Genomic DNA, 19,154 nt, shown 5'->3' with positions numbered 1-19,154 from the left:
CACTGAAAAACTATTGCTTTCTTATAGTTTTAGCCAGATCGAGTCACGCGGCACTAAATTAATGTTTTCCTAATGATAGGACTAATACCATTTCCATTTAGGAAAAAAAAAAGATTTAGTAAAATTCATTTTTAATCCTTAGACAGGCTCATTTCAATAACAAATTATAACTCCTTCCATGTGAAAGGTTGAGTACCTCAGTTCCAGAAGTACAGAGACAGATTAGAATGAAAACAGAAAAAAGGGAAATCAAGTGATAAGAGGAATGGAGTCTCCTCAGAGGAGACCAACAGTGAAACAGTGAAGAATTGGTGAAGCCAAGTGACTGGGAAGAGATGCAGAAATCTAAAGAAGCTGAGGAAAAATAAGTCTAAAGAAAGAATGCCATGGCACAGGAATCCAGGGCAAGATGGTGCTCAGGTCAGGATCTCTTCAGCAAACCAGGCAGTTTGTGGGACCTTTAATATACCTATCTGGCCACAGAAGGTAAAAGCAGGAGAACTCTTTCATGCAGGACAAATGGGAGGGTGAGGACATAGGTCTTCCCACCCTCAGACATGCAGAGGCAGAACAGCATCCCTGTTCATTTAGAAGGGAATACCAGTGACCTGCTTCCAGAAAGGGACAACTTGTGCTCCCTAGAATGTCTAGAAGACTCTTAAAACAAGCAGGAAGAGGACAGTGCAATTACCAAGGAAGCACAATTAAATGCAGACCTGTGGTTTTTCTTTGAAATCCTTAGAAATCTTTCACAGGATGTTACAACATGAGACCAGGGCCACATAGCACTCAAGAAACTTCTCTGCTCTGTTTGTTATAGTGAAAACAAGTCTACATGCTGCCAAATATGAGAGGCATGATTTCAAGTATTCTTAATCAATGTCTCTATGACGGTACATTTTATTTTTGATCCAGAAAGTAAGATAGATAAATTGGGGGGTTGTGGGGGAAATATTAAATAGAAACAACGGCTAAAACTTCTATAAGGGCTTTCTTTGTGTCAGGCATTGTTTTAAGCCACCTTACTACATCTCATCTAATGCTCAGAGCAATTCTGTGAGAATGGCATTGCCATTCTCATCTATTCATCTGTGAGATATTAGGCACAGAATGGTTGAGTAACATGCCCAAGGCTGCATAGCTGATGGGTTAAAATATATACCTCTGCCACTGACAAGAAGCACAAAGGATTACTTGAGTCAACACTTTGCCCTGGGGTATAAAATTTTTGAGAAACCAGCCAAATCTTTTGAATGGTAAAAGTTAATTTCTCCAGAAGAAACCCAAGGCAGTTGTAAAAGAAAGTTTTAAACAGCTTATATATCTTTTTTCCTCCAGGTTTTGTGCCTCTGTTTATTGACATCCCTAAAACAGAATTTCATTTCTTTCCTCTAATGTCCAGTAGGAAGTGTGGGTCAGAATCTGCCTTCCTCTGGGCTTCTCTAGTGGCCTAGGGGTTAAGTCTCAGCGCTATCACCACTGTGGCCTGAGTTCCATCCCTGGCTAGGGAGCTGACCCACATATGACACAGCAGACCTCTCCTGTTTCACTCACCCGCTGCTCCCCTCAGCAGTGTATTTCAGTAAATCCATCTGTTGTGCTCCCCACTCTTTCTCTGGTGAATCCTCTCACCCCCGTACCTCTGGCCTACACCCCAGTTCTTCTATGCAAAAAATATAATATAAAATAAAATTATCCGCCTTCCTCTGCTCTATTGAAAAGACAGCGAATGTCTCTATGAGACAGGGGCTTTCTATATTCACATCAGCCCAGTGGTGAATTTAGAGAGACCCATCATATAGCAGTGACCTAGACAAACTAAGACGGGCTTTGACAAGATAGGAATAAATCAAATATTTATTTTGGCTTATTTTATACTGTCTGTTGTTCCTGACTCCAAAAAGGGTGTAGTGCTGTGTTCTTTTCTGACATGAAACAAAAATAGGACAAATAAAAACCCAGCCCAGCAAAACAGCTTGAGCTATGCCAATCAGCAAAAATGGCAAAATAGAGATGGGTGGTAAATCGGAGGTGGGATGTGAAATGCCAGCCTTTATCCTCCTCTCTAGATGGTTCTGGAAGGTCATGTTCATTGTCACTGAAATGCCTGCAGGGAGTGATATGAAAAGTCATTGTCTAGTCCTTTTTTTCTTCCTGCTATTTTTAGCTTTTGTTAGGGAGATCAATTTTAGTTAACTGCAGAGGAGGGCTTAAAATGGTACTCGAATTTCAAGTTGCCTACATTTGCTATATTTAGATATTTTTTCAAAATTCTTCTCCATCAAAACATGTCGTAGTAAAGCAATTTTGCTCTTTTGCTGCTGTATATACATTGTTCCCCCAAATGGAAAATATATTTCATTAATGTGTGTAACTTGTAAAGAAAAAACATTTTCTATTCCAGGCTCATTGATTCAAAGGTACAGAAGATGCCATTTTTAAAATATAGATAAACACCTTTATTTGTGGTACATGAGGTATGACTATTACATAAGCCTCAGCTCTTGTTCAACATTGCCATTTTCTGATCACAGATATGGAAAGCAAATAAGACAGCCAGTCTGTGATGTTCTAGTCTGTGTGGTTTCCTCATATCACACACACACCCCCACACACACCCACCTCCTGCAACAACCCCCCACACACACACACACACACACTTGAGAGACGTGGATTTGTGTTCCTGGATCATAGAACACATGCTCACAATTTTCTGTCGCCTTTTGAAGGCAGGAGAAAAAAATTAAAAGGGCTTTTTTGGTTATATATTCCATAATCTCATCAGTCATGACTGAACAGCAATATAAAACATTTCCTTTTCTTATTTCACAGGTAAAACATACACACTATAGAAGAATAGATCCTAAAAAAAAGAATAGATCATATGACCAAAATGTGTGTGTGTGTGTGTGTGTGTGTGTGTGTGTGTGTGTGTGTGTAAGCTATTTCCTTAGCCAGGATCCTTCTATCAGGAAAGGTAAAACAGCAGCAGGGTCTGTTCCCAAAGAGGAGAGCTCCAGGCCACCTCCACACAGCTCTTCTTCCTTCTGTCCCTCATTGCCTTCTGACCCCACCCCATAGGGTTCACAGAGGCCCTTTTCCCTTCCCCCTATTATTTTTTAAAATTTTTAAATTTTATATATTTTTTACATCACTGTCCCCCTAGTCTTATCTTCCCATCCCTTCTCCATGTTTGCCTCAGACTGTCTTGCCTTTGCCTTCCTTCTAAGGTTCTACTTCTTGCCCCAAGCACTAATTCAGGGCCTCAGCCATTCAGTTGGAGATGAGACAGAGATAGAGGAACAGGGGCAGAGCCAGAGCCAGAGCTAGAGGTAGACAGTCCATCTATATCTCTTCGTTTTTCCTCCTGAGTAATTATTGGTATTTAAAACCTGAAGTATTGAGTTCCAGTGAAAAACATCAGGAAGTTTACAAAAGTCCCGAACCCCACCCACATTCAAATATGCTATTTAACTGTTTATTGTTCTTAAGTTACCTGCTGATTTCCCACAGCTATGGGGACACACACACACACACACACACACACACTCACATTTCCAACTTTTGGAAACTTTCTGATATTTTTCACTGTGACTCAGTCCTTTAGGTCCTGAATGACTCAGGAGGTAATGAAGATAAATGGTCCTCTAATCCAGTCTTAGAGGAAACTCCCAGAACACAAGCAAACTTTCTTGTATTGAAATAAAGCTACTCTTATTTTTAAAAAAAAAAACTACAAAAGAATTCTTTCTCTCTCTCTCTCTCTCTCTCTCTCTCTCTCTCTCTCTCTCTCTCTCTCTCTCACTTTCTCTCTCCCTGGCCCTCTCTTCCTCTCCTACTCCCCTCCAACTTACAAAGACCCCCTCTGTTTTCCTCCTCTGATCTGATGTGGGTCAGGACTGAGGATGGATGGGTCATGAGGAGAATGAACCAGAGTCACTCAGATGGATAATCTTCTCCAACAGGAGCTCATCCTAGCACCCTGAGGCAGAGCAGCCTGGTGGGGCCCTGCTGTTTTTTCTCCCCCGACTCCGAGCCTTCTTCCTAAGTCCCAGAGGCTCCGTGGTGACCCTGCTTTGGTACTCAATTGGCATCCTGGATCTACCTGTTTGTGCTGACCCTGAGCAGTTTTCTTCACCCCACTACACCTCTTTTTTAAAAAAATGGTGATTATCTGACTGCCTGCAAGATCATCATGAAGATGGAATCATTAATATACACAAGGCATTGAATACAGCACCTAGCACGTAGTAACAGCCAGATCCCTGGTGGGGTTATGATTATTCTGCTCTGAGCAGCATCATTTAGTGGGGCATCCTCGGCGATGTTCCCTCCATCACGTCGATTAAAGCATGAAAAGCACTCAGAATAGTGTCTACCCGTCAAAAGGTGACGTGCAGGTCCTCGTGGGTGGTGCTTGATATTTACATGGACTTGTTCTCTGAACTGCCAGTGAAATACTTGGGCTGGTCTGTGCTTTGCTTTATGCTCTTTGTCACCAGGACCAACAGAATATTCTTTGACGGAAGCAGCTACTGCACAAAGGAAAAAGGACAAAGTTGCTATTCAGTGATTGTTCCTGCCCTCCAGTCTACCCACAACATTTTTCTCCCAGATTGATCAAAATTTAATATGAGTTCATAGAAACACAAAGAATACAAGAGAAAAAATATTTGCAGAGGATTTTCCTCCCTGGAATAATTCTTTTAATCCTGATTCCCTCTTCCCACTTCAACTTAGAAAACAAATTATTTCTCCATTTTCAGATTATTCTTGTGAATAGGCAGCTACCAAGTAGCTGTGATTTTTTTTAAAATTTCTAATATATCCCTCTATTCTGAAATAGTTACCCCCTTTTTTTGGTAACTATAAATGAAACTCCAACATGTAGAGAGGTGTTTCTTTTGCTTTAGGATGGTTAAAACTCAGGATGTGAGTTTGAATCCAGGCTCTACCTTTTATTTAGCTGCGTGATCTTGAGCAACTTATTTCACCTTCCTCTGCCTCATCTTCAGTAGTAAAATTGGATTGTTGCAAACCCCAAATGAGATTCCCCACATACATTTATATGCTCAAACGTGAACTTAATAAATGTTCAGAGTATGTTACCTATTTATTATTATTTTTATTTCCAAGCCAAATCTTAATTAAAATGTGAGTGCCCATGTTAAGTTCCAGGCTCGGTGTTTCACACAATGGAAGCAATGATATTTTGGAATTGACAGCCCTCCATGTCGCAGTACTGTTCGTGTCTCTGGGCCTCACCTACTAAATGTCAGTATCCACACCCAACCCAGTTCCTATGACAACCAAAAACAAAACAAAATAAATCCCCATCTTTCAGCCACCACTAGGAGTGTAGTGTAGCACCCTTGCTTAAGAAGTACACTGATCGCACTTTTGCTGTATCAAGTAATTCTCAAATGTGACATGGACACAATTGTCATGGACATAGAAGCAAGGGCTGCTCCTGTGGGACCAGAGGACCAGTGTGGGAACAGACAGAAGAGGGGAAGAGGGGTAGATGGGAGAGAGAAGTGTCATCCACTGCCCTCACCCCCTCCCAGGACACACACACACACACACACACAATTTTTGCTTCCCTGTGGAAGGAAAGAAAATAAGGGGTGACAAATTTGTGAGTAGATACTTTGAAATACTCTTCAATAGTATAACTGAGTGAAAAAAATAGTGCAACTTTTGGAAACTTCCTCATGTTTTTCATTGTGACTTAGTCCTTTGGACCCAAAGTCAAACCAGCATTATCCCTGCCAGGACTCAGAGAGGTTTAAAGACATAGAAGCTCAAAAAAACTGCCTATGCCTGGGTAGAGGATGGCAGTGTAAGTTGCACCTCACCCCTGCCCTCACGCCTCACACTGCCCTGCTCCCAGCATTTCCCTCTGTCCTCCCACCTCTTCCAGTGGTCAGGGAGCGGCTCAGTGCCCGCACCTCCCACTCTACAGTTAACAAGGAATCAGTAAGCAGGGACTCTACAGCCTGTGGGTCTTCTTGCCAAATTTGATCAAGTCCTCAACCTAACACTTGAAAGGAAATCTAAATGTGAACGCTTTTCATCCCCAACTCTTTTTCAGTCTCACCAGCAGGCAGCATATTCAGTAAAAACTGACACACCTAGAAATTCCATTTTAATTATTTATTGTTCAAGATGAGGTTCCCTACTTACTCTTATTTTAAAAAAAACACATTCACAATAAAAATATTTGAGGTGAGTGCTTGCAGTGCCTCTCAAATATGATCAAGCCCAACATGATTTTAATTCTGGAATTTTCATTCTTCTTAATCCAAAGCTTAGCTCTGGTACACCACCCAGAGGTTCTATGTTCAAGGGTCCTGTAGGAAATGGTCTTAGCACTCGCCTTCAGCCATTACTCATTCTTCAAATTCAGTCATTTCATAGCTGATTCCTGCTTTTTCTCTCATTAGCTTAGAACTACCTGAGGGTTAGACAAGAAGAAAGACATGAAACCACTAATGCCAAGTCTGTTCTGATGAAAGGCTAAAGCTGAGAATACGTGACTGAGTTGCGCAATAGCCAGGGCTCCCTAATTCTGACATCAGGAACCAGGCAATTTTACTCACATAGCCACAGTGATGCGAAATGTCAGACTGCCCCAAGGAGGGCAGGTCTTTTCTACTGGGTTTAGACCATGGCCAGGAGCAGAGCAGAACAAGGCCCTTCACAGACAGGGATGAATCAAAGGGAAAGGTAGGAGTGAGCTGGGCACTTCTGGTTCTTTCCCCAAAGTTATCTATCCGGCAGGTGTTACTTTTCAACTGAGGAAACTAAGAGGGGAGCTGGAGTGCTATGCTAATGGAGTTTCCAGACATAGAAGGAACCTCTAGCACTGGTGACGTGTCCACTCTACCGTAACAACATTTGAAGCATAGGCGAAAGAAGCAAACAGCAATTAATTTCAATTCAACCGTAGTGGCTTGGCTTGCTTTGAACAAAATGTACATGATCTATAACAAAATGAATATACTCTTACCCTTTGCTGCATAACAAACTACCCCAAAATGTTAGGCTTAAGACAATAGCAATCATTTCTTCTACCTACAGATCTGCTCTTTAACGGGGCTTAGAGGGACAGCTCATTTCTGCTCTGTGCCATGTTACCAGGACAACTCAGCTAGGTCTGGAACAATACTCATGATGGTTCACACATGACTGGCAAGTTGCTGTGGCTGTTGACTAAGAGGTCTTTTAGGCTGTGGGTCCAGGCCCTAGGTCCTCTGTATGTGAGCCTCTCCATGGGCTGCTTGGACTTCCTTACAACATGGAGGAGAGCTCCTTTCAAGAGTGAACACCCTGGTGGAGCAAGTTGGAAGTGCATTTTCGTGAACTAAGGAGCAGCACTCTGGTCAAGGCAGGTCTCAAGGCCTGCTCAGATGTGAGGAGAGGGAACACAGTGGGAACAGGCCTTGATGGAGAAAGAGAGGCAAAGTTGTAGGAGAGTAATGTTGGACGAGTATTACAACCATCTTTGCAAAACACAATCATCTTTGCAAAACACAATTTTCCTATTGAGAATTCATCTTTAATATGAGAACCAATAAAGTTAAAGCAAGAAGGAAACATAGAGGACTGCTTCCCAAAGTTCAAAGCTGCCACAGAGATATCAATGAACTCTGTTTATAATGTATATTCCTCTTTTTATTATTTGCTTGTCTTTTGAGAAGAATCATTGTGAAGGAGACCATATCTAAAATAACTAGCAATTGGCCAAAACAAAAAGAAGCAAAGATGCAAGAGAAATAGTCTATCTTTAGCTAGAGAACAAATAATCACTAAAAGTATGTTGCCATGAAAATGTACTACATACAAAAAAAGTTAAAAGTAGGCTTCCTTCCAGTGAAGTATCTTGGACAATATGGAGCCACGGGGGTGGTGAGAGATGAGGTAGGACTGGGGAGTGACTGGGAGCATAGTCTTTGAAATTAGACAGGTTGAGACTGAACTTGGCCTAGCCATATACTACCTGTGTGATCCCAGCTTCCTCCTATCTAAACTAGACATTTTGAAGTCCACCTTACAGAGTATTATGATTAAATATATAAATTATGCAAAGATTTGTGCTGTTTTGCATTTAGTGAGTCCCCAGTAAATATTTTTTAAAGGCAGTTAACAAGTGTCTACGGCATCTCCTATGTCCTACTACTGATAGCTCACTGAAAATAGGGTAAATAGCTGTTCTTAAATAGTTTTCAGCTTAATTGAAAAGCTAAAATTTACACAAACCATGGGAGAAACATTCATGTCTGGTATGTGCTGATCATACACAGTCAAGTCAAGATGATGCCTTTTATAAAACAATAATGTATTTATTGAGCACTTACATACACTGCAAGCTATAGCTATCCCAAAAGAAGCTAAAGTTCTAACTTTAGTGATTCAGAATCACTAAAACATCACCAGATGAAATAACTAATTAATGACACAAAAAGTAATATAATTATAATAAGTGGTTCACGCTATCTCAGCAAAAGAACTCAGAGATCTCATTCAAAAACAACCTAAGATTTTTTCTCTTGAAGGAATAGAGGTATGGAAATGGGTCAAAAGAGAAAAGGAAAAGGAGAGAAAGTTACCAGTGGGTGGAGGAGGCCAGAAGAAAGGAATTTTTGGTTAGGGGAAGGATGAATGCATTTTGAGGATGGTACCATGACACCCAATGTTGATCTGAACCCTGGGACTCAGCAGGTCATCATCACCCCTTATTCCTGTTTACTGCAGTGCCTCCAGTGAGTAAAAGCTCCTCTCAATTATTCAGCTGCTTAGCCCTTTAACTTTTCTCTGGAGTGAGTGAATTAGTTCATCACATCAAAAACCAGAAATGATAAAAATAATAACACTTTAAATAATCATATCATGCATCTCGGGAGGGCTTCATCAAGTATGTGACCATATGTATTTCCTAGTATCCAAGGCCACTGTGGTGATTCCCATTTAGTGGTGAGGAAAACTGAGACTTAGAAATCCTATAGGACCCCAGTGTCACACCGCTAGTATGTGATAAAGTGAAGTCTGCAGATATTTTTTTTTTTAAGGAAGCTTCTTCTGGCAGGGAGATCTGTGGTGAGGAAGCCAGCTAAGAGCGCTGTGCGTAGGAGGAAGCGAACCGCAGACAGGGTCACCACAAGCCGGGGGGGGGGGGGGTGAGCAGGTAGGGAAATGTTTCGAAACAACATTCAACAATGCTCAGTGACTGATTAACTTCCAGAGATGAAAGACAGAGAAGATTTAAGGATGACAGACCGATTCTAAGAATTTGTACCTCAAAGGCTGAAAGAATGATGGAAGTGATAGTTGGGAAGGAAACATAGATTGACAGGGAAAATAAATAACTCTACTTCAGAGACGTGAGTTATATAGAGATGTCAGGATGCCTAATCTCAGGTAGTTCCTCTAGGTGACGGGAACTGGGCGTTCACGCTGTTCCAGAGAAGCACCGCGGTAGACGCTGAGGGAAAAGCAAATCGGAGCCTGTGCCTGTCTACACTTTGCTGTATCCTGAAAGCTCCTAGTGCAGGGTTCTTCTCTCTTCCTTGGCAGAACTCAAATAAGCTCTTGTCCCAGGAGGTAGGGAAGCTTTTGGAGGATTTCTCTTTCCCTCCATCACAAAAGTTTCTTGCTAGAAATCTGAACAGTCTCAACTCAGCTTTAACATACTTAAATATAGCTCTGGATCATTCTCCCACCCTTAACACGTCTGCATTATGCTGACTTTTACAAACCAGACATACTCACACTGATTATTTTAGAGATAGTTCAAGGAGGGGCCAACTTATCCATGGCCCATATGTTGAAAATGACGTGATGAAGAATTGCCATGGCGCTGAACCAGCATCACCAACATACTTTTCTGAGATTGTGCCAGAGCCATGTTACCGCATCCCTGGGGCCCTGGTGTGCAGAGGGACTTGACCTCCTCCTTCCTGAGAACAAGAAGCATCTGCCCATGGCTCTGCTTCTCCAGACTTGCAGGAATCACCAGCCTGTCTCCATCTACTTAGAAAAGAAGATAGACCTCAGGCATCTATTATGAACATTTGGAAGCCGCTGGCCATTCCAGAAGCTCAGATTTAACTTTTGACCATGTCCTAGAGGATGTTGCACTTGTTTGACTGGGAATCTGTTTCATGGGGGGAGATGGAAAACCCATATCCATGCATTTTCTGAAAGCTTTCGGTTCTAGGCTCCTTTCTGCTCACAGTATAGAGGACGGTTTGAAAACAGACTAGAGAATGAGCATGTGGTGGGTGAACTCTGCTTGTCCTTTCACAGAAATGCTGGTCACCTGGCCATTGTCCCTGCACTGTGACAGGACCTGTTCCATACCAGGTGGACAAGCCCCTGGGGCACCTTGTCGACCGAGCTCAGTGGGGCCCCGTGCTGGGTGACAGCATTGACGTCACCCCTTGTGGTGGAGGAATTAGCTGAAGCCCTAAGGGAAAGAGAGGCCCAAAAAAGAATTCCATCCAGCAAGACAAAAGTTATTTCTTTTTATTTTGTGGACTCTCAGCAGCTGTTAAGCTTTACTGGTTTTTGATAGTAAGAACATTTCCAGAAATAGAACAGTGAAATGTCAGAGTTAATGGGATCACAGTAATAAAATAGCTCTACTACCAACCAATCTGGCTTTATTAACGCCACATGAATGTTGCCCTGCAAGGAGCACCTTCCCCCCCACATCCTTAATGTGCCCCCCACACCCAGTATGAGAGAAAAGCATCCGCTTTGGAATGGGTTACCACAATGCAACTAGAGAAGACTTCAGGGGAATGTTTTTCTACAAACCAGGGCAAGCAAACAGTTTAAGTGTGCGTGTGTGTGTCTGTGTGTGTGTATTTTGCAATTTTTAAAAAAGATTTATTTATTTATGCATACAAGAACTGGGCTACAGGCCAGAGTTGCAGAGGGTGAGAGGATTCACCAGAGACAGAGTGGGGAGTGGAACAGGCAGATCTACTGAAATATACCGCTGAGGGGAGCAGCTGCTGAGGATAGCTTCACTGTGCTGTGCTTCACTGTGCTGTGCCTAACCCCTTGCACCACCAGGGAGGCCCTTTGCAATTTTTTAAGAAGCTTCTTGCCAGTGCACTAGGGGAGAAAAAGGGGTCAAAACAGGGGAGAGAAGAACATAGGGATTGTGGTGATGGATCAGGGTGCTGTCATGGTGAGGCAGCTACAGATTCCACACCTGAGGGGAGAAATCAGATACTGTCCAAAAATAAACAAAGATATAAGAAAATTAATGAATAAATTTAAAATAAAATGAAGTAAAATAAAAAGCTTCTTGCCAGCAGATGAAGGAAGGAACAAGACATCTGATCAGCCCCCTGAGTCTCCTGCCATCAAATCACCACCACTGCACCCAGATCCCACAATCTTCTGGTCACCCTCCCACGGCAGATGCTACCTGGTATCTGGCATCAGAGAGCCTGCTGGCCGTCTCATCCCAGCATCACAACCAGCAGAGCCATGAACAGGCCATTGCTGTTTCTTTTTTTTTTTTTTTTAAGGTTTATTTATTTATACATATGAGAACTGGGTACAAACCAGAGGTTTGGGGGTGGGGTGAGAGGATTTACCAGAGACAGAGTGGGGAGCAGAACAGGCAGACTGACTGAACTACACTGCTGAGGGGAGCAGTGGGCGAGTCAGGAGAGGTCTGCTGCGCCATGTGGGTCACCTCCCTGGCCGGGGATCGAACTCGTGCTCCAGTAGCTGCAGATAGCTTCATAGTGCTGTGTCTTAACCCCTTGCACCACCAGGGAGGCTCTGGCCATTGTTGTTTCTTCAAAAGGTGCTGCTTCTCCTAGTGTGCGAACTTGAAAGAAATCCTACCTACATAACCAGAGCCACCGCATTGGTTGCTTTCTCAGTCTCTTGTTTGAGGGTGTGTCTCATGCAGAATTACAAAGCATTCTCGGGGGAAAGAGATTTTCAAAGCCCTGGATACAATGAAGTCAGTCTTGTTTGCTGTGAAATTTTAAGGGACTTGCTTTTCACCCAGCAGCAAGGATGAGAACTCAGCCGAAGCTCAGCAGTTGCTGCGGGCTGGGAGTGGCCACAGAGCTGATCTGGGTTTCTCCTCTGCACTTGGCCAGCATCCCTCCCTGCATGCTCCTCTACCTGTACTCTCCCCATTTCCTGTGAAAAAGTTATCATGCAAACTGGAGGAAGGGAGGGCACCTTCTACGTGAGCGGATGTCCCCACATAGGCCACAGCCTCCTGCCTGGCACGCAAAGCCCACAGTGGCCACAGACCTGAAACACCAAAAAAGCATCTGACAGTGCTAGGTGCCAAGGCACATATTACTGCACCCTAATAGTGGTAAATGCTGTTTTTAACAAGCACCCAGTGAACTGTAAGGTGTTCAAGAACCACTGCCCCAAGATACTATCTACAGGGCCTGCCAGCCTGACTTACATGTGACACTCATATTAAACTGGTTTGATGCAGACTCCTCTCCGTGGCTATATCTGAAGTGGCTCTGCTACCTTGAGACTTTGATTAAAATCCTTTCAGGAGAATAGGACTCACAGCTAAATGAACATCAGTGTCTACAACTACCAGAATATATATGTAGTAATTTGGGAATGGATTGTGGCATGATCGGTTAGCTCTATCAGTTTCTGCCCTGGGGATGGGTGTGTGTGTGTGTGTGTGTGTGCAAGCAGACCATAGTGTCACTCAGCACATGTCTCCTTCCTGATTCTGCTCCATGTCACCTTTCTTTGTCACTGGCATCTCCTGAATCAACTGCTTCACATCAGCTTATGTCAGAGATTTCATATCTGTTGACACAATCCTCCTTATAATTTCACCAAATCTAGCCTTGAAATTATCATCTTCATGAACCATAATTCTTTGAGTCTGGCCAGCTCCATCCCTCTTCACTACCAATATCAGGGAAATGCTGACTATTCTGTGAAGTATTCACTGCTGCCATGCAGGAAAGACTGTGCTCTCCACACCAGGATATTGAGAGTGCCTGATAAGGGCTTCTCTGACTCTAACCAGGAAGAGAACCTTCTTGGGGTGCTATGCCTGTATTAGTCTGATAGTTTGTATTTGTATAAAAAACACTACAGACTCTGCGATCAACCAAAAAATGTATTGGCTGTTCTGAAATATACTCAAATTCTACAGGTTTAAAGCCTTCCTCTCTCTGAGGGTACTGGAAAAGGATCTATTCCAGGTCTCTTTCCTAGATTCCTTGTCTAGGAAAGAGTAACTCCAATCTTTATATGGCTTGAGAGTGCCATATGGTGTGAGAGTGCCAGTGTGCTAATTTCCCCTTTTTGTAAAGATGCTGGCCATTTTGAAGTAGGCTCCACCCTAATAACTCATTTTAACTTAATCATTTGCAAAGATCCTACTTTTTTAAGTGAGGTCACTTTCACCAATATAGGATACAAAGACCTCAACATCCTTTGGGGAAGACCATTCATCCTGTAACACTGGATGACCCTGAATGTTTACCCCCTTCCCAGCATCACTTAGAAGAGCATTGGTACCTACTGCATCATCTATGCTCCTCATTACCAACATCAGTACCCAGAAATTAAAACTGTACCTTGCAAGAGTTTTTTTTTTTTTTTTAACCTATGTTACTTACCAGCTGTGAACAGTAGTTCACAAATAGTACTGCAGCATTAGGACTGACAACACTTGTAATCACCCAGAAGGGGCACATTCTTCTCCAGACTGAGGATGATAGGCAGGATTCCTGGGCTGAGTAGTGTCTGGCTTTGATCCTAAAAGAGGACAGGTTTTAGGGAACTCTTAGAACAAGGCGAGACTGTGCCAAATAATCACAGCTGGTTTTGTGAGTATAAAAATGTAACTCTCATGCTTGGGGTCCAACAAGTAAACCAAAATTTGACCAAAGCAGATAAGGAGTTAGTGGTGGTAATGTGAAGATCAGTGAGCAATTACACAGGGATTTCTATGTTCCTCTAAGGACTTGATCCAATGAGACCTGGAGAGCCATTGTCTAGGAAACATTGTGTTTAGATTTTCTGTTGATTCATGAGGGATGGAAAGTAAGGGATGGGGGATGTTGGGTGAAGATTAAGATAAGTATGTCAATAGTTGAGAAATTACAAGCATGCAGATAGAGAATGGGCCTCCTCCTGCCTATCTCTTGGAGGTCTTCCACTGTCTTTTAGACTCAGGTCAACTGTCACCTCCACTGAGAAGCTTTCATAGTTAATTGCTATCACAGTATGGTACCATAGTCCTTGAAATACATTAACGTATGACACCTTGACATATATGCCGCTTACATGGTGTATTGTGACACTTCCTTTTCCACATGTTGCCATTGGCTGTGCTCTTGTGAAAAGCACAGATATGTTTTTTTTTTTTTTAATTGTGCTGTGTAGCCTGTATGACTAGCAATGGGCCAGTCTGTGAGAGATGCTCAATAAATTCTTCCTGAAGTGAAACAGACAGGCAGTTCTTTGGCTAGTAATAATTTGACAGTATGATGAACTGATCAAGAATGACAGATTCCTGGGACCAGAGGGACCTTGACAGTCATCTAACCAGTTGCCCAGTAACCACTGCAAATCCCAGATAAGCAATGACCCCCCTTTATTCCATTCTGGAGCATGTCCTGCTATAAGAGTTACATAGCTGGAAGAGAACAAAGAGACTGCCTTATCCAAAAGATGAAGAAGTGAAGTAATTGGTTGAAGCGTACTCACCAATTAGTGGTAGTGCTGGGAAATAAAGAGAAACTGAAAAGTGCCAGTCCTCACCACAATCCTATGGAGTGCAAGCATTACCATTTTGAAGCTCAGAGTTGAGGTTGCTGAAGCTGAGAGAGGTGAAGTGGCCTGTTCAGTGCTGTACAGTTAAAAGGTGGTCGAACTGGGATACAATGAGAGGTCAAGCTCATCCCGTTTTCCACTGCCCCATAGTGTCCCTGGAAAGGATCCCAGGTTTCCTGAGATACTGTGAAATGTTCTTCTGTAAAATGTTCTCATTTCCCAAGCAAGCCTCAGTAAAGATTCTATTCATAAACCCTCTCCCTCTCTCATCCCCCATTGCTCTTGTTTTTCAGGAGAGAAGTATGAGCTCCATGCAGGGACTGAGTCCACCCCAAGTGTTGTGGTACACGTGTGTGACAGTGACATAGAGGAAGAAGAGGATCCAAAGACGTCCCCAAAGCCAAAAATCATCCAGACCCGACGTCCTGGCCTGCCACCCTCCGTGTCCAACTGAGCTCACCGCTCCACCTCAACGATAATATCTGTCTCTTCTTTATCATGCTTCCCCCGCCCCGCCCTGTTGTTTGTCAGAAAAACAAATAATTGCCTTTAAATCCCTGGGTGTTTGGTTGTTTGAGATTCCTTCCTTGTAATCAAGCCTCTTGGACAAAAGGGCTAGGAAAAAGTGGTATGTTTCCTGATCATATCATACCCATCAAATATAATCCATTATTTAGAAGGTTCTAGGAAAAAAGTAGTATTTTCTTATTAAACAATCAGCACAGCCTATCTTCATTCTCTCATGTTGATCCAAGCCAGAGACATCAGTAACAAATAGCACCTGTGTTGTTTGTGAGCTGTTTCAGTCCCAGTCCTGACGTGTGTGCTTTGTTTTTCCTGGCCACTTAAGTAGGACCATAAGTAAACTTGACTTTGACTGCATGAGATACCCCTATCTGGTCTCACTCAGTCCTCTGCATCCCGACATTCCCAGGACATGCATGATCACCAGCATTTATTTTCATGATTTGAGGATATACTATAACTCACCAATTGTCAGCATCCAGCCATGTCCGGTCTAGATTAGGAAAATGATCAGCATCATCCAGCTAAACTAGTCTGGGTATATTCACTATTTTGAGTCAGTACTTCATAGCTCTGTTGAAATTCCTGGAGGCAAAACTGAGCTTCGCCCCAAAGATATTCCTCAGTAGATTTTGACCACCTTCATATAGAATTTTCCCAGCCTCGTTGGGGAGGCTTGTCCAGGGTGATAGAGACCGATTTCAGACAAACCTATTTATTACAAAAGTTTCATGGTGTCTGAACGATTGTTTTTTCTCTTTGTATATTTGTACAAACGTTTCAGCTGTGCTTTTAAAATCTGGATGTTTTTTATTTAGTGATTGTTCAGCCATTAGCTGCTTAAAAACATAATATGTGCATTGCTTATGAATGCATTCATATACTAATACAGATAATCTGATAATACTACACTCTTATGGATAATGCTGTATTTTGAAAGGGCGCAGACTTCTCATGCCAATAGATAAATGATTAGCCAACATCTTTGCTATCAAGACCACTTGTTTTTAAATAAAGTGAAGATACAAGTGTCAGTTGTAGACAATTTGGTGACGTTAAATCTCCAGAATGTAGCAGTGCTGAACATATTAAAATGAAAGGATGATATATAAATATATGCCGAGCCTACTCATGCAATGCCTATATTGCTCAAAAAATGATTTGTTTTCATTACATGTGATTTTTCTATTTCTCTAGCCCAAAGTGCATTACAAAAGATACACTTATAGAACCATTACCTTCTGCTGTATGTGCCAGGCCTCATCTACTCCTGTACATTAATGAATTATTTTAGATGCAAATGCCAATTATGATGGAGTGGGGAAATACCTTTGTTACCCAAGCCTCAGAAAACACACAAGAATAGTAATACAGTCAAGTGATGGAAGGATTGTTGTGGGTTTTGATTAAGGTGTATGTTAGTTTCATCAGAAACTTAAAACATAGACTGATCACTCAGAAATTAAAGTCCGTTCTACTGTGAATATAGCAATATAGTACTGGATACAGTACAGGCGAAACTGAGGACAGCATTGCTTGTTAAATCCTGAGTTTCCATTAAAAAAACACGAAGGCTCCTTTTAAAAATAAAATCTGAGGAGTGTATAATAAGCAAATGCTTTGAATTTCCTTTGCTGTGGAGGTTTCTGGATCTTGGATTTTGAGAAATGATAGACTAACCATCACAGTGGAGAAACCCTGCCCTCTAGTGGAAGAAACACTCTCTTCAGCTGTTGAGAGGCATGAACTGCCCGCCGTCAGCCATTTTGTGCTGAATTCTCTCAGTCTTCTGCGACTCATCTGGCTTTTTAACCTATCCGGAATTTTCAAAATGCAGATTCTAAAGAAATGGGAGTGAGAGAAAATGTTTGGAAATGATTGTTAAATGTTTTAAAACAGAGGCATCGGCTATTTCCAACCAAATTTAGAGTTGAAATGACCATTGTGTGTAATCCTAAAATGAAATCTCAGTGAATGACCTCAATGGTTAGTCTTAGTGAAATGTATGACCAAGTGGCAATGCCTGTCTCAGATCAGGTAATTCTTCCATTAGGTTGGGTCTGGGGAGGGTCTGAAGCGGAGCTTTTCCCAGCAAACGGGTAAAAAGTGGGAAGCTCTTCTGAAGGGGAGCCTCCTAGCACTGTGAAAGTCAGAATCGCCTCAGCATTTCCATGACGCACATTATGCAAACCTCTTTAGCACTATTTTAAGTTTGAAAAGTTTAAAAGTGGAGGGGAAGGGGGAGATTTCCACCAATTGAATCATTTGTGCACGTGTATAGCTCAAAGAGCTTAGACTTCAAATATACCTGGTGAATGACGCTTTGTCCATGTGGTGTAATTTCTGTGTGGTCTGCCTGAGTCGGGTATTTTTTGTGGGGGGAGTTCTGAAGGAGTGAATTTTGGCCTACAGCCTCTAAGAAGTTACCCTTGGATGGGATTAATCCGTGGGGACTCTTCCTGGAGTGAGCAGAGGGAGAGTCTGGCATTTCAGAAGCTTGGGAATTAGAGCAAGGCCTGGAGGGAACTGGGAGAGTGCCCTGCCCTGCTTTGTCTGCCAAGCTTCAACCACCTCGATACTGAACTCATTCCAAGTGCGCGGGGCCCTCTTGTAACATCTCCCCAACACTATTCTTTAGTTTAAAACACAATGTGATACCTGAGATAGACCGAAAAATTATTACACGGAGTACCAAAAATATTGTCATGAAATAAGATCAATATATTGTATTTCAGTAAAATTAAGAATGATATAATTCAAATTATGCCATTAGGAGACTGAAAAGAAAAAGCCTCAGCCTAAAAGATATTTTCAATACATGTAGTTGTTAAATAATTCATCTGTAAAAAAAAAAGTTCATACAAATCAATAAGAAAAAGACAATCCATTTTCTGTGAATTGTCACACACACACATACAAAATAACCTTATGAGCCATAGACATTTTAAAATAATTAACATTTTTCAGAGAAAGGCAAATGAAAACCTCTGAAAACACACCACACAACTGTAATATGGGATGATACGGAGCAAGGCAGGTTATCAACCCCTACCATCCCTTTGGAGCACTGGTAGTAGCTACTACAGCTAAACACATGCCCACCTGGGAGCTATTCCACTCCGGGACATACACCCTGTGGATAGGAATTCTCTCACTGATACTTGAACAATACCATTGCCAGAAGCCTTGCTCACAGCAACCATTAACTGGAAACAACCCGCATGCAGACTTAATAAACTCTGGTACGTTCATATAAAGGAATATTACAAAGCAGTAAAAAAAAAAATACATTACTAAAACATACAATAAAATGGATAGTTCTGAAAATCACACTTTTAAGCAGAAAAAGACAGCCATGAAAGAATACATGACATGTGACTCCACTTGAAAAGTTAATAAAGAGTCAAAACTGACCCAAATTGATAGAAATTATAATAGTGGTTTTCCTCTTAGAGGGTACTGACCGAGACACCTGGAGGGCCTTCTGGGGTGCTGTAAACAGTCTCCATCTCCATCTAGAGCTCTGTGGATTTATACATATGCAATAGCCATTTAAAATGGGTGCAATATACTGGACACAAATCATACTCCATCTGAAACTAAACCGCTATGAGGAAAAAAGAGCCAGTAATTGATTTGAAACATCCTTATCCTACAAACATCTCTTCTATCTTATCTCTTTGAAATATTCCATTTATTTATAAAGTCTTCATTTAAAATTTATAAATAAGTATTTCATAAAACACAAAGCACAGGCTAGGGCTTATGCCCTGGACAAGGCACAGTTCATTCAGGTTCCAAATATTTATCAAGGAACCAGT

General features: G+C 42.0%; 1 protein-coding gene across 5 annotated transcripts in view; it reads left to right on the top strand.

Moving 5' to 3' along the window:
• The window catches only part of RCAN2 (regulator of calcineurin 2), a 259,876-nt gene extending 242,223 nt beyond the window's left edge, over positions 1-17,653 (top strand). For 3 of the 5 annotated variants that reach the window (XM_054698847.1, XM_054698850.1, XM_054698848.1), the window contains exon 5: positions 15,102-17,650. In XM_054698847.1, the coding sequence (XP_054554822.1) occupies positions 15,102-15,262 (161 nt within the window). In that variant the 3' untranslated portion in view covers positions 15,263-17,650. Of the gene's footprint in view, positions 1-15,101 lie in introns of all 5 variants that reach the window. The other 2 variants (XM_054698849.1, XM_037519833.2) reach the window with 1 other exon arrangement.
• The last annotated feature ends 1,501 nt before the right edge of the window (positions 17,654-19,154 follow it).

This window comes from Talpa occidentalis, unplaced genomic scaffold (genome assembly GCF_014898055.3).
Source record: "Talpa occidentalis isolate TD23 unplaced genomic scaffold, MPIMG_talOcc4v2.1 talOcc4.2, whole genome shotgun sequence".
Taxonomy (NCBI): Eukaryota; Metazoa; Chordata; class Mammalia; order Eulipotyphla; family Talpidae; genus Talpa; species Talpa occidentalis.
This window is presented reverse-complemented; position numbering and strand designations above follow the sequence as displayed.